This window comes from Anopheles marshallii, chromosome 2 (genome assembly GCF_943734725.1).
Source record: "Anopheles marshallii chromosome 2, idAnoMarsDA_429_01, whole genome shotgun sequence".
In the NCBI taxonomy this organism is placed as follows: domain Eukaryota; kingdom Metazoa; phylum Arthropoda; class Insecta; order Diptera; family Culicidae; genus Anopheles; species Anopheles marshallii.
In genome coordinates, this window is record NC_071326.1 from 20,947,321 (window position 1) to 20,970,807 (window position 23,487).

The 23,487-nt window shown below is 38.4% G+C and overlaps 1 protein-coding gene across 1 annotated transcript; it reads left to right on the forward strand.

Moving 5' to 3' along the window:
- Window positions 1–748: 748 nt before the first annotated feature.
- On the forward strand, window positions 749–2,501 carry LOC128707358 (uncharacterized). The gene is made up of 4 exons (XM_053802309.1): window positions 749–827; window positions 1,116–1,547; window positions 1,669–2,034; window positions 2,401–2,501. The coding sequence occupies exons 1-4, from the start codon at window positions 773–775 to the stop codon at window positions 2,499–2,501; spliced, it is 954 nt and encodes a 317-aa protein (XP_053658284.1). The 5' UTR covers window positions 749–772.
- The last annotated feature ends 20,986 nt before the right edge of the window (window positions 2,502–23,487 follow it).

A 23,487-nucleotide genomic window follows, 5' to 3' on the forward strand; every position in this document is an offset into this window, starting at 1 on the left:
TCCGTTTGTCAACAAACCATCACTTGAATCCACATTACCATCATGGCATCCAGTAGCGCCATTGCTGCGAATCACCGGGCGCCTCCATGAAACTACTCAACACCATACATCCGAACCACTTGAGCCGTTTTTAACCGATGTATGGGAAAGAGTGCTTTCTGCGTGTTGTGAAAAATGAACCCATTGTGAAAAACGAACAAGAGGAAATACACAAAACAGTTCACAAATAAACGTTTGACGCATTCGAGCAATTTTCACCCTGCAGACACGGTGAAAGCACGTACTTGTTGAGTGCCTATTCTGTCGATCACGTGCGTTCGAATTACAACCGGCTGGAAATCTTTCCAAATATTGCCTAGCGTATTATGTACTGAGTGAAAATATTGACTCATTTCATACCACGTGAAGGTATTATTCAGGGAACTTGAATTTCTCTTCTAAATATTGATATTAAGTAAATATACAGACGTTTAAGAACATTATCCATTATTCGCTGTGCCATGGTGTGTTTAGAGTTAGTTCAACAACCTGATACCAGATCAACCGTTTCAGGTATTTCAAAACATGTGATTTAAAAGTGACTTATACATTCTAGTTTTGGAAAATTGCTAAAGAAGCACGTGTATACAAAATTATATTATTTGTTGCATCACATGAAAACAACATCAATTGAAAAAGGATAAGCACAAAATGTGAATGGTCATAAAGGCCAAATGTGGCGATTGAAACCTGCTGTTTATGAGTGTTTGCAACGAAACATCACAGGAATACAATGCTGTTTCTCAATAGTTGGATTGGATTATTTGTAACGTGTCTTCTGATACCAGGTAAACAAGCTTTTTCCTTTAGCTTTTCCTTTCCATTTTGCAATTTCTTTACTCTTAAATCCACTGAATACTTCCTGTGAAAAGTAATATGCAATTATAAGTTTTATTTTGTTAACAATTTACGCATCATCTTGATAATTAAACCAGTCCCAATTTTTTGTATGGTTTTATAACTATAATTTTACATATTATGTTGTGCGTTCTACAATAAAACATATTCCCCAACACACGTAGATAAAGTGGAGATGAACTTATTAGGTGCGTTCATTCCTTTGCTTTCATTAACAGAAATTGTTGGCCTAAAGCTAAAAACCGTACGAATACCACCGTATAGACTTCGAAGTGAGTCCGCTTTACTTGAGTGCCACTACGAACTTAATGGCCAGCGAAAAGGACATGGCACTTCTAACGGGGGCAATCGACGACATCATACCTATCAAAGCGACTATGTCGGTGAACCCTTCGAAGAGGAGGAGAAGCTGTACTCAATCAAATGGTACAAAGACAACGAGGAGTTCTATCGTTACGTGCCGTCGGCTTCGCAACCGATTAAGAGTTACAAAATCGAGGGTATCCGGGTCGACCCAAACCATTCCGATGGTACGAAGGTGTTGCTGCGAGGGTTAACACTTAAATCCTCCGGTATCTATCGTTGTGAGATCTCGGCTGAGGCACCCAGCTTCGACTCGGTTCAGGGTGAAGGTCGGATGGATGTGATATGTAAGTAGCTGAAATGAAAAACTTGTACCCCATTCTGCACATAGCCACATGACAGATCCCTCGTCTATCTTGCTTTTCGTTTGATTCTCTGTTTCCAAACCTGCTACTACTACCGTTGCAGATGTTCCAAAGGATGGTCCACACATTAGCGATGGGGGAAGGCAAAGCTTCAAAAATGGTGAAACAATGGAGTTCAACTGTACGTCCGCTCGCTCACATCCAGCCACCACCCTGCAGTGGTATATCAATGATTTGCAGGTGATGGACCCGAACAGCATCATACACTATCCCTCGATACAAAATCAGCATGGGCTGATTACCACCTTTCTTGGCTTGAGTATGGTCGTCAACCATCGGCTTTACATCGATGGGACGATACGGGTAAAATGCATGGCTATCTTATCGCCCGTCTTATGGCGTGGTGGCCAAGAAAGTATCGTCCAATGGGAACAACCCGCGATCGACAGTCGTTCTGCCATGCTGTTAGGTACGTTTGTATGGCTTATAAATCTTGCGTTTGTTTTTATTTCCTTCTTTACGACACTAAAGTCGCTTTCCTTTCGTTTTATTAACCTGTAGATATGTAGATATGTATGGTTGATCTGACAGAAATTGTATTGCACATATGTCGAGATCCTAATATTGTTTTATGTCTCTTTTTTTTGATAAAATATTTGCAAGTGCTTTTTGAGTTCATAGCTGATTGCTTTTTAAACTCACTAGAATAATTCTTTGGGAAGTCACCTTTGTAATGTTTTTGCATTTTTCACCTTCATTTCTGATCGATTGATTATGTACAATACCAAAAGTTGGACACCACTAACATATTGTTCTATTTGACTCTATTTTACAGTAAAAAGTAACGACACGAGCAGAAGCAAAATCTTCATAGTGCCCTTTATCAGTCTTGTGCTTTATGCAATTTGCCCAATACATGCTTGCGTAAATTGGTGATAGTATGTTCTGGGAGAAAAAAATATGAATCACAAAGCCCATCGCATAAAAAGCGCACATTAGGAAAGAACTGGTAATCTTCAGAGGTTGCAATGCGCATAATAAATCACATCGTATTATTGATTTTCCTACAATTGATCCTTTCTCATTTGTGTTATTAAGTTCATCGTAGGTCTTTATTTATAAGTATTTTTAAATCAAATTGGTCGTTTGGCGAATGTCTGTTCATTGCAGATTTTTTTTCGAGCATATAAAACTTAAAACGCAATCAAAAGCAATTAAAGAGTCGATAAAAGAGGTGTAAAAACCAAAAATCATTGTAAATAAAGTAGAAAATATAAGTCGTTTGTATTCATCAGTTTCAAATACCGTCAGACGGAACGGATGAAAACTAGAAAAATGAAAACAAAATACAACGCAAGGTGTACAATACTACGTTTACGTTAGTAATCCGTCATAAAACAGTTTAACAATAATTCACAGTAAAAGTAATGTAAACCTATCGCGACAAACAATGTTGTATATTTTAAGTAGCAATCAAAACTCGTAAATAAACTATCATATAGTCACTGGGAGAAAATATCGAAATTTTCCACCAAAATGAAAAGAAAATGGAAAATTGAACCATTTAAAGGGAGTTGTTTTGTAAATAAAGTTGTAAAAACATAATGAACTATCTGTAGTATAACGCATTTTTATTGAAAGGGTTGTTTATAATTACAGTACATAAACAATTACTTCACAGTGAATTCAAATTTAGGTTGAGAAAAAAACGAGAAAAACGGTCATCTCGTTTTTAAAAGCGACAGGTACCCACATTCACACCCTGTCATTTTTACGCACCATCCCTAATCGTGTGTGTTGACATTTTACTGCTCATTGACCAACAACCGGTCACCGATCACTTTCACATTTCTATATTCAGCTTCAAAAACAGTATCAAAACTTACAACAATCGCTACAATCGTAAGCGAATCGTTGGCCGAATATCATCATCCCAATTGTCAATAAATGGCATCCGTCTCATAAATCTCACAACTTGATCGATGCATGAACCGGATGGTATGATGCGGATGTCAATGAATCTCCTCATCGATTAAACAAGTTATGGTGTCGACAAGCGGATCAGGTTCAGGTAAGTCCTTGACTTCTCGCACCGGATGACGTGACCCCTCGATATGACCGATGCTGCTATACGTTGTTGGTTTGGATCTTGTAACGGGTTTTGCTGACATGTGACTTTCTGGTGCTAGGCAATTTTTCACGTCACTTCTTTTCCAGCGCAAGTGGAAAGAAAAAAAACAGTGCCGGTACCAATGACAAGTATAAATTAGTTCATTATAATCGCCCTACCCTAGACCGTCCCTGAACAATGTCTCTTAAGCATCAACATTTCTCATTGCCCAGGCCTTCGGTGTGGCTGGTGCTACTGACAAACATACGTAGCGAAGTTGTTCGTACAAAATTCGTATTTGTAACTAATTTACCGAGACCATCAACGTGAGCCGTCCTTTTGGCACCTGCACTAGGCAGGTTTCGGCAACGGTACCGCCGTCGCCATCGTTCGTCCTCGTTGTTGCTGATTGAACTGTACGCTGAGCAAAAGCATTCCCTCGACAGTGCTTTAGCTCAGATTGGGCTGTAGATAAAACCGTCTAGCGCACCAGTGGTACTCGCTAGCGCTGAAGCACTGAACCTCACGCGATGTCGTGATTTATTGGTGCTGCTGAAGGTTAAAAAAATCGAACTCACTTTCACGATATAAAAAATTCATGCGGCATCAGTGTTACTGCCTTAGCACCGGTGGACTAACTAGCGAAACAAATTATATGAACACCTTACGAAAAACTGAAACCATAGGGTTTACATTGCAACTAGGGCATGTTATCATTTATCAGTTTTTCGTGCACCTTACAATACCCATGAACCTTTACAATAGCTCGAACAAATTTTAAGATAATAGCTTCACCAAGACAATCAAGACGATTCTTTTGTTCCTTTTCCAGGCCTCCAAACAACATTGTTTAAATTTCATAAAACATACAATCCTTGAATGGTAAAAAAAAAGTAAACAATGGAGTAAAAATTGGTTAAAATCAGACATATTCTGAATATACATTCCAAGATAATTTGTGCTTTACTACTCGATAATCTTCAAAGGTGCTTTACAAGATATCTCCACCATACTAAGAACATTCGTCTACATGCCAGCACAGTGTAAACCGAAGGCATTTTTATCATACTTTATTTGCGGCAGTTCCACGCCCATTTGGTTTTGACGAAACCAATCAATCGCTACATTAACAATTCAAATAACATTTCTTCGCATTCCTTTGCACTTCATCACATTCTTCTTTTATTATGCAAACCAACATTTCGAATAGAAACAACGCAAACCGACGTGCAGTAATGTAGGAAATCGCGAGTACATGTTTATTACCGACATTAAAAAGTGATTTGAATAATTAGCGATAAAAGCGTTTGATGATTTTATTTTTTCCATATCCACGCGAATCGTTCAGTTGTTAAATCGTTTGGGAAGTTTTAAGTAAAAAATACTGTTTCAATTTCGCACTACCGTTCACGCATTAATGAACCGAATGTAACGCTACGAGGAAGATACAACCTATCGTAATAGAGCAGAACAAAAAGCTCAATGAAGATGTTTGTTAAACAATAAAAGTCATCAATTTGTGTTTAAATTATATTTATCCCAATGGATTAGAGTGCATTAAAAAAATATTAAACATGTTTGCAACAATATCAGTAATACACAACGATCACCGGCTTAGTTTAAGTGCGTCAATACTTTACGACCATACTTAATACAAACACTCAGCCAAGACATTTATTTCTTAAGTAAAGAAACTATGACCTCACATTGCTGACCACTACATCTTCGTTTGACAACCTGTCGGGAAATGCTTGTAGTATAAAAGATTATTAGACTTTCTTACAACACAATCCAATAGTAACTGTCCTTTAGACGACTACTGCAATTGAAATACAATATATGAACAACGATTTATTAAATTGAACACCGAACATAGTGGCAATCGTCGATAATGATAGGTGATCTGACGCAAAACAGCAACTTTTTTATCATTTTGTTTCTAAGCATACATAGACAAAACATTTAGATAATAACAACAAGGAATACATACAACAAGAAATCAAACAACTTTGCTATAATGTACACTTATTATATCATATTTCGCAGCTCTGATTTCACTCCAACAGACATTCAGCAGTGTTAATAGTTCACAGACAAACTTCAACGATCGCAAAAACTCTTCGTTGAAAAGTTCGCTAGGTCGAACTAGCTAAAGAAAACTCTACGGCTACTAGCAGATGAAAATCTTTTATGGCAAATTCTGCCGAGTCATGCATTTTGATATTTCAACAAGTTTTTGGATACGTTCCCGGGACCCTGCCGTTACATCGATGTCCTGTATCCCTTTCGAGTTCATGAATATTACGCATTTATGAGAGGTTTTTGCGGGTCAAGCGGATCGGAAACTTCTTACGTTACAGCTTTGCTAGCGCTACACATTAGCCAACGGGGTAAGCTGTTGTAAGATGAGAAAGTTTCTTTACCGGGCGATAAGTTGTTAGCACACATCGGACATTTGCAATAACGGGTTATCTTTATGGGATTGTGTACCAGGCAATGGAGATGAATAACCTACTTCCGAAGATTTCCAGCAGCCAGCCATAAGAAAAGCACGCTTGTTTTGCTACCATTGTTACTAGTTCGTAAGATAAACAGCCCAAACTACTATCTACGTTATCGTCGGTTTGTTCAACCAAAGGTTTGCTGTTTCAATGAGTTAAGTTTAGTGTTTAGAAATGTCCGTAGCTTTTTTGTGGTTTGTGAGGACTAGCAAGCATTGAAGACGGGACAAAAACATCCGAAATTCAAAAACCATTCCGGAATTACGATTGTGGCAAATATATTTGAAGGAAATGTTGAGCATATGTACCGATATAAGAAAAATCACGCACCAACGGTAGAGCATTAAAAAAGTCTATAATAATAAACAAAAATAACATAAAGTGAAATTCTGCATCCCGGATCTCTTTCATATATAATGCACTCCCTGTTTTTCCTGTTATTGTCAATTTGAAACGATTTTTAATACACCTGCCACTGCCAAAAGTAAAACTAGTTTCGCCTGGATTTGTCAGATTTTCTCACCTTTCCTTTGAAATATTCACCGCTTTTATGCAAACCCCTTTCATTTTTCGGAGTGCGTTTGTTTGTTTTAGCAGCAGGATTTATGGTACCGAACCGAAACTCCAAATTTCCAATACACAGCATCATGCAGGTGGCTCGGTCCTCATCCACATCCATCCCGCAACTGCAACCCATCCAGGCCAAAACTAATATTGCCATAAAGGATTAATAAAACCGTTGCTCGCGATGATTTGCTTCCCGTCCGTTTTGTTTCACAGCAAGCGTACAGTTCGGCGAATGTGTTGTGAGATACAAATTGACGCTCGCCTTTTACGGAGGAGCGTTATTAGTCTTTTCCGGATCATCGAGCCATAGCGTCCAATGTTATGAAACTTTCATTGTATATACAAGAAGCTCAGACTTCCCGGGGTCTCTAGCTGGCGAAGGGATGATTATTGAGAATTTATAAGCATTGAGATGATACAAAGCTCTTATACGTTAAAAACCGGTAAACGAAAAATCATAATACCGGTTCATATACACTACTATCATTGTGCGTTAAGGCAAAACGAGCGGCTTGCGTTCAATATTTTCATTTTTGATTTTCCGTTCATGCCGTAGAAACGTGATTTGCGGTTTAGAGGAGAGAGAGAGAGAGAGAGTTGAAAAAAGTATTGAAAGGCAAATATTGATGCAACGGGTTTTCACGCGCTCGGTGGATTTTGATGCTTTGCTAATATTTGCTCAACACATTCCGTCCAAACCAATAGGATGGAATGGAGATTTTTCGCGCGTTTGTACTCGCCACACTTTTAATCACTTCATACCAGAAAGAATCATTCCGCAATGAAAACAAACACTATTTTTGAAATGAATAAATTTTCAATGAAAAAATAGTTTGTTTATAGATTTAAAATAAAACAGTTTTCACATATAATTCTTACTAAATATAACAACTTTCAAGTAAAACAATCTGCTATGTATCGTTCAAATGTGTAGAATGAATGTTAAGCGAATGATCAGAATATTATTATTATTTATGATATTGTATGAACAGTTTATAAGCTATTTCAATGATACATTATTGATAAATTATTCATACCACTGACGTAGTTTGTCTACTATCAACCTCAATTTCTTCATCAATCATCCTTTACATACAGCATGAGATACTACAATAACAATACAAAATCCTAAATAGCAGCAGTAACTTAAAACGCAATTATCATTCAATTTGTTTACTTACAACTTGCAAATTAAATTAAGATACCATCAACTGCCACATTAAAGGCGGAAGTGGTGCGCAATGGAGCAGGGCGAGTAAGATGATCCCATCTTATCCATCCTCCAATGGAATGGACAAGTATTTACAGCAACTCAATACTGTTGAAAAGCTATTAAATGTACGAAAAACTCATTACCAAACTTTGGCAACAAACGAATTACGGATAAGATTGTTGCAGTTTATTTACTTGCGTACCCTCGGTTCTTTTTTACAAGCCACATTGCAAAAAAAAACCCGGCGCAAATCAGGAAACTTATCGCCGTAAAAAAAGTATTACTGTTCAAAACATTCCCACAGTCCTTCGAAGCGTTCTTTGGCTATTCTATTGCATAACCATTGTGAGTATGAAAAGTATCTGTTAGCTATGAATACAACATTCTAAGAAAATCAGATTAGTAACTTGTTTGTAATTTGTGTAGTAACAATTACTTGCTGATGCTACATAAATAAATTTAGAAGTTTACCTTTATTTTCTCTGCAAGTGTGAAAAAGTAACCACAGTTAGAACCACAATACACTAACACCTGTAATATACTACAAAAAATCTGATCAAAACAATAACCTCGCCTGTAATTTTTACAGTTTTACAGTTTGAACTACAAATTATATTTCATTCACTACTCACAGTCAATCGCAGTGTTTTAATAAACACTGTTCAAACCTATTTCCAATCCAGACATTTTGTACTCGCAACTTTGTACTCGCCATGTATCATTCTAAATTACCTGTGATGACTTCCATTTTCATCGACACACGTTACAAGCACTATTTTGTTCATTTCTCCTAAAACCGTTGCTTCTAATTGCCCTTTTTGCGCAATAAAAACTACATAACCTATTGCCCAAAGCCAATCCAAAAACAGGAAATAGTTTTTCTAGCATACACAATCCATTTTATGAAGTTTTCTACACCGCGAAACCTGAGTCCGTAGGTTTGGTGTACTGGTTGGTACCTGTCTACGCGATCATTTGTGCTCGTTTGTAACATGTATTCTACTGGATGCTACCGCATTGTCTTGCACTCGTGTCGATTCTCGTCGAACCACCACGGGTTTGAAGCATAAGCTCAACTTTGTTTAACATCATTTTCAAGCCTTCCCGTTATTTTTGCTTCATTGTCCCGTACAAAACGTTCATAAACTCGTTCAGTACAGGGAGGTTTGCAAAGCATGTTTGATTTTTCGGTTTCATGCTGTCGTGTCCTGCACGATATGCTGCTCGACGCTATAAAGTGGTTAGGATGGCAAATAGCGAAAAAAGGAAAATAATAGAGGAAAAAATGGAAACTCTCTCATTTCTGGCGCTGCTGAAGCTTAAAAATGACCACTAGTCTTTGGGAACATTTTTTCGTCCCATGTACTGACCTTTTCCTAGCGCCACCATTGCTAATATCTCCTGTGGTTGATGCATGTCACCCTTTCTATTGAACGCGCCATTTTGCGCTTGAGGTGAAGTCGTGACAGCATTTTTTACGCTTTCTCTCATCACTGATTCAAGGGTTCTTTCCTTTTGCCTCATGCATCGATTTCTTTACCGATTTTTTTTACCATCAGCTTATGCTAGGGACGCATACATTATTAAGCGATTGAAAGCAACAATCGATCTGTGTTTTTGATCTACAGGCACTCTCAAGAAATACCGACTACAAAGGTTGTGATGCTCTATTGGTAGATTATTATGTTGATAATTTTGTTTCGATTTTTCCACAACAATAGCTAGAAACGGCTAGCATTATATTCATACAATGTAAATATTACAAAGAACTATTCAATGGTTATAACTAGTATTTTTATCGCATACTGCTGTGAGGGAATAAATTGTTTTAACAGAGACATATTTTATTTGCTGCAACGTGCATTCCTTGTTATACTCGAGAAAGATTGTTATACTCGACAGGATATCTTCCTTGTTATACTCGAGAAAGATTGTTGTTAAAATACAAAGGCAATTCAATTATCTCTCTCAATCTCTTTTTTTGTACTATGTGGGTAGCATGTTTTTTTTATTTATGTATCGTTCTTACATTTAGGATAGCTTAATCTCTTCCAAAAACAGATATAGATATAAATATAGATATATATATATATAGAGGATAGATTAATTACACCCCTTGTCAAATTAAAACGAATATTAATTAAGTACGCCCGGTGGAATGATGTTAACGGTGCAGGTCTTCACACGAACGGACCGGACCAAAATCCCATCCAAAAGCCCAGGACTGACCATCTAGATAGGGGTAAAGACCTCTTGAAGTTTTTGTTGCCAATTTATAAAAATATTAAAGAAGCACTCAACAATAAGAATTACAAACTGGATTGTGGTATACCTTCTGCCGTTCTTTAAATCTCATTCCAACCTATGGAAGTAATTTATTTTAACGCTGATATAAAGCAAGGTGCAACTAGCGGCTGCCTACATTTTCTCGATCTATCATCGCTACATAGCTAAAAATAGGAGTCCTTCTAATGTACAAACATAAATGTCCAAATGTTTCTTAAATAAAATGTCTTGTACTATTGCATGTATTTTGTTCAAGAATAATTTCATTACGAATTGTAAGCTAATCTCATCTGTAACTGTATTCTGGGAAATCTGCATCAGAAGTGGTGTGATCCTTTACGCTACATCCAGATACTCGAAACCATTATCTACATTGCACCGTAGTGCACGACAACTTACAACTTACACTCTAAACTTAATTTATACAGCAGTGCCAGCTTATACTAGTTCGAACCATGCCACAAAAGTCTCATTAACTGGACTGTATAAGTGCATTATGGAGAAAATCAATAGTTTAGCCATAAAACGTACACCGGTACGTATCTCCCATGGTTGAAGCTGGTACCTCGCGTATTTCGCCATTGTTTAGCTCGAGGCGCTTGGATTGAGCTTGTTTGTATCGATCGGTACCGATGGGAAAAGTTAATGGAGCAAATAAGCAGCAAGCACTCTGCAGTAGATTTTCCATCACAATTCAATACCGTTCCATCCGATTGCGGGATCACGTCGGGGTTGCCTTTTCCGCCATTTCAGCGATGGTAAGTGTAATAAACCCACAGTTTTCCTCTATGCATCCGCCTATCAACATTGTGGTCAACCATGAAAAAGTCAGAAGTGCACTTTTGGAAAAGCCTACAGTTCCATGGAAAGATCGCAGCTCCGTTGGGAAACGATAACAACATACTGCTATTCGCTTCCGCTATTCTTTCGGACAGGGGTGGGCAACACTTTCTTTTGTACTTTTTTCTTCATGAAGTTTTGTGGTTTTTATGTGTAAAAACATAATTAACTGTAATTACCCATTGCTTATTGATTTCTATTTCGATTAACTCATTACTGCCCAAAAAGTAACAACATCACAAAATTAACATTTCTTTCGATTTCTTACACAGCTTTAAAATATTTCTCATTAAAAATATAAGCAGAAATGTCGTACTGTTTTATATTGGCTATTTGCGTGAAAACCAAAGGCTATTTTTTTGTTCCTTTGCCGTCCACTGCACTATACTCTATACACTCACAGTCACAAAGGTTTTCCCCAATCGCGTGGATGTTGATGACCACGTTCGATTGGTTCCATTCTATTATTCAATTGAAAAACGAGCTAATTAGTGCACGAATGGCTATCGTATGCCGCCCACGTGCAAAATCGTACGCTTGCAAGAAATTTCTTTCTTGACTGCATGATCCGTACGGATTGTTTCCAAATGATATATTCGAACTCATATGCTCAAGGACACATTTTGTCAGCGTTAATTTCTAATATGAAATTAACGCATTTATATTTTTTAAGCAATAAGTTTATGTATTATAATAATTATATTTTAAAATATTTCGATATTTCGAATCGCAATTCTTTATGACAAATAAACTCATACTTTCATACATACAATATATTACTTTTTTAAACAGCGATACACAACATGAACATACGACATAGTTTTTTTACGTAATGCTATGCTAGTGCTATAAGTTCCTTATGTTGAACAAGCACTTGAATTTGCTGTTTCCAAATATCGACCAATTTTGCGTTATTTTTATTCAACAAAATCAATGAGCTATGAAACAGGACACTTAACGACTCGCCTTTCAACACAACCATGATTTATTTCTTTAAATGCTTCATTGATTTGACTTCCTTGCCTTCCGCTGATATAATCCAGAGCATAACAAACGAATTCTTTCAATAATAATTTTATTCATGCAAGAAAACATGTTTAATGGATTGGAAAATGTGCGAAAAGTAAATTTCTGTCAAGCACTTACATTCAATATGTGGTCAATTTCGTCGATTTAGCAAGGATGGTTTGAGTGACTTGGAACGAATTTGACATTATTCAAAATTGTTGATCGCAGCTTTAATCACTTGAAACTATTTTATCTTTTTTTCTAACATTTTTCTTAGAAAAAGGTGATAAAATATGAAAACAGCACAGATTATCAATTATTAAACTCAAATGCGATCACACGCCACACATAAGGCATCTTTTGTACAATTATAAACAAAACACAGTCCAGTCGAGCCAAGGCCGCAAACCTCTTTACAAAACCGTCATAAATTTATCAGACTGCAATTACATTATACCCCTAGCAAAAAGCATAAATGAGCTCACGCAAGGTCTTTCCAACATAACCGGAAGGCCGGTCATAAAGTTACTTTATGCCGATAATTAGGACAAAGCACTGGTACCGCATATGTTAACCCAGAAGTCAGCACACCTTCTTCTTCATTCGGCTAACACTACCACAAACAACGTAGACATTTTTAGCTAATTACTGAAAGCTAAAGGAATAAACGCAAGCGGAGTCCGGCAATGCCGCCGCAGCCAGGCTTCTGCAGGCTTGAAATAATTTCGCGTGCTGTTCGTACAATAGCCAAACGGATTGAAAAAAAAAACCGCAGCAGCATTTCTATTCACAAACAAACGTGGCTTTATTCAAAAAGTGTTGGCGTGCCAGCCACACCTAGGCCATTTCATCAATGTACACTGTTACATGTGGTCTGTTGCATGCGATGTGCACCTGCCGTGGATATATTGTAATGAAAACATTGTAGAAATCAAGCCAGGAACATGTTACAACTTACAACAGTATTGAGCATGCTGTTTAGCAAAATCAGTAACCTTGTAATGAAAATTTATGTGTTTTATTGAAGATCTTTAGTGCCCAAGCTTCGGTTGGGAAAATATAAAAGCCTTTTGAAAACTTTTGCTTGTATAGCAACCCTGTTTTAGGGCGACCAAGCTACACTTGGTACTTGATATGGATCTTTCGCTATAACCAACAAATCCGACACAAATCATTGCACCCGTAAACACTGCTCCAGTCGTCTTTTTCTTATTCCCTCTCAATATTGGTAGTGTATTCCACTTTCCACTACCTTCGTTCACTTAGATACAACACAACCGCGTCCCTTGAATCATCCAAGCCTCAACGCTTGCAATCCGGCTAGAACTTTTGCCTATCCCGACATGAGCGTGTTAAATCGAAACGTCCCTGTGGTAAGATGAGCTTTCAGCGTACTCGACAAAACTTCCCGAAAAATTAACCCATGAAATATTGCCCAATGCTAGCACACTTGTGCTTCTGAGTACACCCGACGAAAGGTAACCCTGTTCACCCTTAAGGGATTGCATGTACGCTACAAGGCACACTTCCAGTAGCTGACCGTTCGCGTTCCACTGTTCCGGGCTGTTTCAGTTTACGAGCCGCTGTGCACAAGAGTTCCCGGAGTTCCACTATTGCTTCACTGCCATGTCGCTCCACATGCTCCACATACGTTTTCCGGTCCGTGAAAATTGAAAACTTTTCCACTTCGTTACACTTCCACCACCTTTCCGGAGCGAGAACATCGGCTAGGCAAAGGGTTCATTTTGATTCACTTTTCGGTGAACTGAATCGACTGACTTTTCGGCAACACATAATGCGGAGTAGCGAATGCAATCGTTCAAAAAGGACTCTCGTGTGTTTGTGCGGGTTGTGCTTCGCTTACTACATGCTCATTTTACGAATTTATTTGTCTGCTGCTTTGAAAATTCCTCGTTTTGCTGCTTGTTGTGTATGTTTATTTTGTGGCATCCGTCAAAGATCACGTATTCGTTCACTGGGGGGTTTAAAATGTCCTACATGGTGTAAACGCTTCGCATTCACTCTGTGAAGCCTTTGCCTGGACATCCGACGCCAGATGGTTTTGCTAGTAAATTTTCTAACGATCTCATGAAATACACACTGGTGTGCAAAGTTGAAAACGCTCCAAACAGGAAATTAAACATGACAACCGTATTTACAGCTTAACGATTGTTGGCAAATATAATAAAACACAAATAAAAAAGCGAACAATGACAAACTGTAGGAATATTAAACTAATTCCCCAGGCGCAAGACGAACATATTCCGATGTTGTGGTCGTGTGCTCAGTTGCTGCGATAGCTTCGTAAGTAAATAGCATAGCAATTTACAATTCAATTCCATGATCAAACCATACATTTTACTTGCGAGGGTTTTACATTCCATAACTTACCCACTGTATGGATGCCTTCATTCACCGTACAACAATTGCAGTTGCAAGAATTGCCTTATCAGCTAACCACATTGCAACGAATTTCACCACATTGCGAACAGTGCTTCAAGACAAATGACATTGTACGTGTCCATGCGCTCCCAAATGCAATACGGTAAGTGAAGAAAGCCATGCTATGGCGCACGCCTTATTTTTACCATCGAAAGCCCGCGCGCGCTAATGTATGGTAACAAAAATCTGTTTTGTTCTCTAGCTCCAACAACGTGGCGGTACCTACTTTTTTCTCTATGCGACGCCATGGTTACGACGTGGCAAGGACAGACCAACCAAGGGAACACACCTTAACCGCAGAGCAATTTTGCTGCATCCTTTTATCGCTGGTCGATGGTGCAAATGAGTTTACCAGGATTATGGTAGTAATTTATATTCCCCGCATTGGTTTCAAACAAATTGGGTAATACTTTATGCAACATTAATGCTTCGATATCTATCGCAGAGCTCATTCTATTACTTTGCAAAGTGTCGTGCGCAACTCTACATTGTAATGAGCAAATAGTCTCGAACTTACATTTACTGTTTCTTGCAACACTTGGCAAACTATTTTTGCAACACTTTCAAATTGCATTACAATTTAAGATTGATGGGCTTCTAATGTGCTCTTCTCTTATAAAACTGATTACAAACAACCTACGAGCTTCTGTTCAGGTGGTTTGTTCAGATATTGTCAGCATTCTTATCACACGTTGAACAAAGAATTTCATGCGTCTAATCATAGCAAGGAATTTGAGTTACCCGTAGCCACAATAAGTATCATGGAACTATAAAATTATGAACCAACAGTGTTTTGACGTACGAATCTTCATCACGGTTGCTATATACGTTCGGATATTCGCTTTAAAGACAGCTAATGATCAACGACACGATTATCGGCAATGATTTAAAAACCTGTGCAATATCAGAGCCAAGAGGCTATTAAATAGTGAATGCTTCAAAATATCATCACCAACATTTTGCTGTAAATTCAAACATGCTAAATGGAGTTAACCAATCAAAGTAAATCATACTTCACAGTTTACGTAAAGGTTGGTGAAATGCGATAAACCAGTGTCGGGGGTTTTCAACCATTTCTGTAATTGCTGTAGTATACATGTGCTTACTGTAAGAAACACTGTAGGTTGTAGCCTTCAAAAGTATTTTATCTTGGTCAAAAGTATTTTATCTAAAGTTAAGATTCAAGACAAGAGAAATCTTTCGAATTCATTCGTAACGTTATATTATAAGCTTTACGCAAGTTTTGTATCCCGAAAACGTTCCGTTCCCAAAAAAAGCCGTAGTAAAATTAGTACACAATAAACTAAACCAACATTTTCCTTCTTAATTGCCTGTACGTAAATGTCCCCAGCAACGTCTCGAGCTTCAACAAGAGATTATTGTTTATTCAAGGTGTAAAAGGTTATCCTTTCAAATGCGAATAGCACGGTGTACCTGTAATTTGACCTTTCTTCTCTCGCCGACCACCATGCCGAAAGTATTCATTGTTCCACAGAACGCGACTGGCTATCATTGGGAAAGAAACGCAATGGTGTGGAAAAAGGTACTCATCGGGTACGAAAATTTAGTGTCGTAAATATTTTAAATATTTTCCACAAGTGCTAGCGTGGAACGAAAGGAGGAACGGTCCAAAAAAAACCCGCACACACACACACAAAGACACACAACGAACTTCTACTACAAAGCATTTGCAAAGATTGCTTGAAATAACGCCCTGTGGAATTTAGGCGACACCACAACCGAGTGCATAGGGATCAAAGCAACGAGCAGAGTGGTGGCAGCGGGGAGAACGTCGAGAGAGGGAGAAAAGAAAATGAGGTAGATTTTTCACGTTCAATTTGCCTTCGGGCGATAATTTCTGTTTCATGATTCAAAATGCAAATCAGAAAAGCGATAAAAATGGTAGCGATAAGTAGAATGGTTGATTGCATAATCATAGCAAAGGAAAGGAAAAAAATGAATGCTAACTTTGGCAGCATTTGCATTGCTCGATTTGGAGTGGATGGTTCGGCGTTTTATTTTCGATTTTCACACTTTCTCCATGAACTAGACACATGCATACTGAATTTATTAAAATTGTTTTTTTTTCTAAAATCCATACCTCAAGCCATATCAATTGCCTTTTTTTGTTAGAACGGCCTGGTCGTAACGACCTATTTTTACCATGTAGCCGGATAGTCAATCCTTGCTACAGAGGTTTGGTCCGGTCCGTTTGTGTGAAGACCGGCGTCGCTACCCACACGCCACCGGACTGCCCCCATATCATTTGTTACCGTTTACTAAACTTGTCCTAATTATTTCTGTAATAGAATTTTTCAACCGTGATGTACCGCATTAATTAGAAAAATGTAAAGTTGCCATAGTAAACAAATTTCATTTCTTTTCTTCATAAATAAAAACCATTCCAGACCTAATAATTCCATTGTATTTTTTTTATACTTGTAGGCTGCTGTATACATAATGCAAACCCCTCCATTCTAAGATTCCATGTAGCACTGCTCGACAAAAGAACAATAAACTGTTGCAAATATTATAATCAATCATGGAGAGTTTATGACGCAGCATGTTGGCGTAATTATGTTTCTGTAAAGTTTTATGGAACATGCAGCTACATGTAAGCGCATAAAATATATAATAAGTGCCTTTATCACTTTATTCATTAGTATTCAGATTCTATATTTTTTATTAATATTACACTAGTACGCTAGCTTGTAATATTGATTAGATTAAAAGCCAGTCCGAGCCAATGATGAATATGTTTAAACACTTTATATTCTAAATTGTTCAGATCCAAAAATTGTAGACACTCTTTTGGGGTGTGTCACACAATAAATATAACTATATAATAGTTAACTCGCCTTATCATTAGTGACAAGCTAGAAAAACCATTAGGAAAGATAGGAGCAACAAGCCACAAGACACAAGAGCACAATTAAATCTTTAAAAAATTACAACCATTTGCTGGTTTTTGTTTTCTGTGTAAGTTCAGGACTTTGCTTACCCATCCTTTGCCCATTTGCACGGCCAAGTCTTTTACATAAATCCGTAATGGGGAAACTTTTCTCCGCTCCCAGTGTAAACTTTTACCACATTTCATTCAATATTCATGATGTGGTAACTGCTGTGTCACACTTCCCACCGTGAGTTGGAAGACTAGAAATAGTGCACTGATGGTGAAACGAACGAGACATCACAATAAGACAATCATAAAGAACTGTTAAGGTGATTTCACAAACTAGCACTGAAAAATAACCCTCTTATTGATTTTTTATAAAAAAAAACCTCGCTATTCAATCGACTTTGCCATCCACAACATGCAGTCGAAAGTATCAGATGATAAGCCTTTGCGGTGAATTTGATTCGCATTGTGGTTGGATTGCAAACAAACCTCAATTACGATAGTAGTGTGATATACAGGGGGGGGCAGAAATACATTTTTGCTCTCTGTGCCAAGTATTCGCGTAAGAAAAATGTACTCATCCGTCTGCAAACGTAAACGAAAGAGCTTCTGCAAACCGGAAAGTTTTTGTGCTTCACGCTACGAAAAAGGATTGTCTGGAAACTCAGTAATCAAAGTAGAGAAAAAAAGGATGTAAATGAACGTAAAACCAGGCTACATACCCGAAGCAGAAGAATACCAAATTAATGGTGTTATTCGTGATGTTGGTGGCTCACAAGTAGCGGGCAAGTTGTACACTGGTACCTTCAACAGTCGTACTACGGGTAATGGTTAACTTTCGCATAGGTAAGACCGTAGGAAACCCGAGCATATTCTTACAACACAGTACAGCAAGTTGCGTCAAGGTTTCGAAAGTACTAATAGCACTCGTGCCGGCCCGTTGCACGATATCCATTACACGGGAAAGTACATCCATCGTGATGAAGTATGGTTGCCAGCGGTATATTAAGCGTAAGGAATACAAGTGGAAAAGGCGTAGCGAAATGGAAAATTAACTACCGCATTGTTTGTGCTGCGTTGAATCTTCAGTGACCAGACAGTGGTGCTTCGGGAAACTTTTTCCCAGCTTTATTTTACCTCCGATTTAAGAACTGTGCACAGTTTCTTTCGCAATCGTTGCTAAAGTTGGCAGTCCCGTCGTTGCTACAGGTAAGTGCATTTATGGCGTAAACTGAGCTGAACAAAACACGGTTAGCTTATATACTCTAGAAGAATTGGTAAAGAACACACGAACCATTTTGTTTCATAATTAAGGGAGTCTTAATGTTTTCTATTATTTTGGGCATCATCTCATCGTACCAACCGTCACTTTAGACGTTGCAGTTGGCTAACCAGTGTTGCGGATGTGTCTGCTAAACAGTTGCTATTAAAATTTACTTACTCTTGAACTCTGTTGATTTGCTTTGCCAATATATCCAACGACACATATTACCATGTCTGACAAACGTGCACACACAAACGGGTGCAATTAACATGCACGATCCGTCAGATGCATGTTTCAGCAAAAGCATTTCGGTGCAAAAGCGATTCGCACTCCGTTATCCCTGAATGTCAACAAGAGCCGGTTCCGTATTGTTATGGTGATAACTCTCACAACTGTCCGGACCGGAAATGGAATACGGTACCCAGTTGGGGGATACAGGACACAAAGCAGTACTTCAAAATAGATGCAGCGCTGCTGGTAGCCTTCCGGTGCGAATCGGTTTTTATCATTCGGCATGTCAGCCGGTCGCATGGTGGTCGCTGGAACTGGTGGTCAAATTTATGGAACTAAAGATAAATAGCTGTCTCTGTCTGTGCAACACATAGGTTCAAACATCAAACACTTACGGTGCGATGCTGATCGTACGGATACGGTTATGCAATACGGTAACTTTTGTATCAATAGCATAGCGGCATGAACGGTCATCTCACATCCTGGCCTGATGGCACTTTCTCTAAACGTGTGATATCTAACCGAGGCGTATCTTTTACACCATGCTGTTCCAAAGAATATTATTGCATGCTGCAATACCACAACCGAAATACCCAGAGAAACCGGCCCCGACATGCGTTTGAAACCCGTCTGAGCGACATCCGTTACGCACTTTCCGTTTATTGCTTCAGCTCATTTAAATTCTCAAAATAAATGCTTGTCAGGAATATGCCGACGTACCGTACACAACACTGAACGGTCTGAAAATGGTCTCCTTCTCGTGTACAACGGGTAGGTCCCCGTTTTTGGCGTGTGCTCCTGTCACGGCCAGAAAACCTGCGGCGGTTTCGTTCGATGATAACAACATTTTGACTGCTTGTCCACATTTGCATTACAAACCAACGCCGTTAGGTGTTTCACGACCTTCTGGTTGGCTGTTTCCATGGTCCATTGGACAGTCAACCGCAACCGTGCCGTTGGGTGCCACAAACACACACACAACAAAACTCCGGCATGGTTAGTACATGTCATGATTTCTGCTCATTATTATGTGTAGATTGCTCCGCACCAGTACGGTTTCCAGCAGGACGGTAATTAACGGAGAATGTTGTTCCTCTGTTTCGCTTGTATAACACTTGTGGGGAAAAGAAAGCGCCTCTACACCATATAAACAGGTAAAACATTTTCAATCCAAATGTGTTGCTCATGCCCTCAGCACAGTACAGATATTCAATTTTATTGTTAATCCATAATTGCCATTCCTGGCAAGCTGAGTTGTTATACTCAGCTTGACACAAAACAAATGATACTTTTCTTATGATTTTGTTCTTGTAAAGAATCGTGTTTTTAATTGGTTGCAGTGAGGCAATTAAAAACGTACAATACTCAGGGATGTTTGAACACCATTCTTATAGTGCATCTTCCAGAACGAAATCGTAACAACAGTACAAGGCCCAGTACATCTTTCCCGTCCCTCAATGACACGCAAACAACAGACAATAGAAATGAGAAACAAACACTCTCTACTATTGTAGCACAATACTACGACACGTTCTTGACATCTTCATGGTCACAAAAGCATAACAACTTTACTATGTACCGTGTGTCTAATAACTTTCCCTCATGTCGTGAATAACGTATGGAATAATATATTGTACGTACTTATTGCAGGAATTATCCCTGATAGAATTACTTGAACAGATTTAGAGACAAACCATCAAACCTTCATAAACTCTTAACAATTTGTGAAAAATGTCTTCTTTCTCTATCAATGGCAGGACGTCACAATCAGATAACACAATCAAATATTTATCACAAAATGATAAACAAATTGAATGGAATGGGTTTACCTTCCGGTTGGTGATTCACCCATTTCAACAGCTTTTCCGATCCGGTTGCGCCGGCAACATCTTGTACAAAAGTTCTTTTGTTATGATTATTGTTTAATAATCACGTGCTTCCAAAGAACACAAGACGGTGGAAATAATTAAAAAGGAACCCATCAGCGAGTGGGAACCACCTGAAATAATAAAACAACCACTTCAACGAAGAACAAGATGTAAATCGCATGGACACCTCCGGTAAGCACGCAAACCATCGCTCCGGTATGCAACCCGTCGCCCGAAATAACCCCCTTGGAAAACATGGAAAACAATTTCACCAGCCGTCGGCAACCGGGGGCCGGCAACGTATTGGGGAACGTCGGTGGAAGAAATTTTAATATTCATTTCAATCATTTCTGCCTTCTACTTGATTTGATGACAACTTTTTGCCTTGCTAACAATCACCGTTCATTGGTGGTGGGAACCGTTTGCGAGTGAAATTATGGGTAGGCGGTACACTACAGACCCGTTCGGAATTATGAATTACGAACAAATCGTTCCAGAACTGGCTATGAATAATTCATTTCAGGGGAAAGTTGCAGGAAGGGTCAGCAAACTGCAGTAAAAGAAACGTTTTCCTCCGTTTTTTTTCTAATATTTGCAGATTGGTGTCTGTCGCAAACACTGATTTATTTATCGCCTTTTTATTTTAATCCGCGTTTATCGTATGCAACCGTGCTTAATTTTTATGTTCATCATTTGAAAACATATCTGGAAACATCATTTGAAACATTTGAAAACATCTTTGGAAGCACGTGATAGATATTGAAAAAGATTCGAACTAAAGTAATCGTGCTTAGCTAATCAAAAAAATGTATCTCGAAATTTATCTTTCTATGACTATTTAAACGCAGTTTTAAATTAAACTTCAATATTTATTTTTTATAAAAATATGTGTAAGAAATCAATGGATAAATCATCACCCATCTGTGTCATCGGAATAATAAAAATTTCCTTATTATTATTCATTCATTAATATAAACATTTAAATGTTTTTTACTGATATCACTTTTATTCTCTTCTAGTATCATCGAACCCTTATGCCGAAGATACATAAAAAAATCTTATGCATTTTATTTATTTTTACACTAAGCTGCCAAGTAAGCTGACTCTAACAGACAGGCAAATAAATAAACAGATATCAATGCATCGACGATGTAGATTTATCCATGTATCCTATAATATCGATGACAATAGTAGTAATAAGAGTACCATTCTTTGCTATTAGTATGTAGTTCCTTGTGATGATATAATTTGCATACCATGTCACTTTTCAAAAGAACTCACCGCTCAAATTTTCCATCTTTCTGACTGACAGGTGTATTTCATCAAAACCTAACAATTTTAACGATGTTCTCATCTTACTGCCTCGTGGCCATAAGCGTTTTTCATTATTGATCGCTTGCCTGTGGTCACCGCATAGATTTTTGTCCTCTAGAGCTTATGTTACCATGTCTGAAATTTCGCTCCCTGTCAATAAACTCTCTAGAGAATATATCACTTTCCTCTAATCTGACACCCCCACTCCAGGTGGACATTTGAGCAGCGGTGCAGGTTCAGGTTTCTATTGGCCCTGGGGTTTCATAATAATTGAGCGGGTTCCGGCCTTTCAATTTCCCTTCGGTGCTGACCCCGTCGATTGATAGTCAAAAGTTGACGTTTGATGGAAGTATCCAGCCTGATTTCCACCGGTCGTCACTGATGCTACGTTTATTGATTACGAACAGACGACACGCATGACCTTCCCATCATCTTTCACCACTAATGGTGTATCGGTTTTGTCGGCCACAGTACGCAGTATTCGAAGAGTGTATTAGATGACAAAAGATTCATAAAGGTTAAATAGAATCGCTCACTTAAGCACGGTGATTTCTGCCGCCGGATGGGTTTTGATTGACAGGCGGCTGTGGCCAGCAGGGAATAGCATGTATTGATAAAATTCTGCCAGCTTTGTAATGGTTGCGTTCGAGTTTGGATGCATTTTTGGCAGTGCCCTCAATATGTGGAACACTTTCCACAGCAATTGTTTTCAGTTGAGACGAAGACTATTGCCACTTACTATTGATGATTAACACAGAATGCAACTATGCAATTTATATATCCAAGAAATGTTTGCTATCAGCAACGCAACGCACTGAACAGCAAAGCTCTAAACGCTACTGCACTAAACGTGAACGGTATCACAATCTACTTGAGGTATTGCATCAATATTCTCGAGGGTCTAGTTAACCGACTAACATTACTTGATGCTTCGACTCAAGACGTCCTGCTAACATCAACAAGCAAGGCGCTCAGTTACTATTGTACTGTTGCCGCGATTAACCAACGCACATTTCAGACAGAGCTTTAGTTTAATTCTAGCAATGAAAATCGCCGCTTTCTGGTTGATTGCTTTTGTGACCAAAGGTGCATTCTGTTTTTTAAACTGTTATCTTCCTAGCGATTATGTGTCACTCGGCTTTGATTTTCAAGTTATGAACCAAAACATTCAATACTTTTTCATGAAACATTTAAATCCGGTAGGTTTTGCTTGGTTCAATCACAGCCATGGACGTTGCCTGCAGGCGAGTGCATTGTTACTCGATTCACTATTCGTTATAAACATCGGATGTCTGGCGCAACCTTTTACCGCAATTGAAAATGTTAGTGTGATCGAATGGAATACATCCAGCTTCTCCATTGTCTGCAGGCTGGATAAC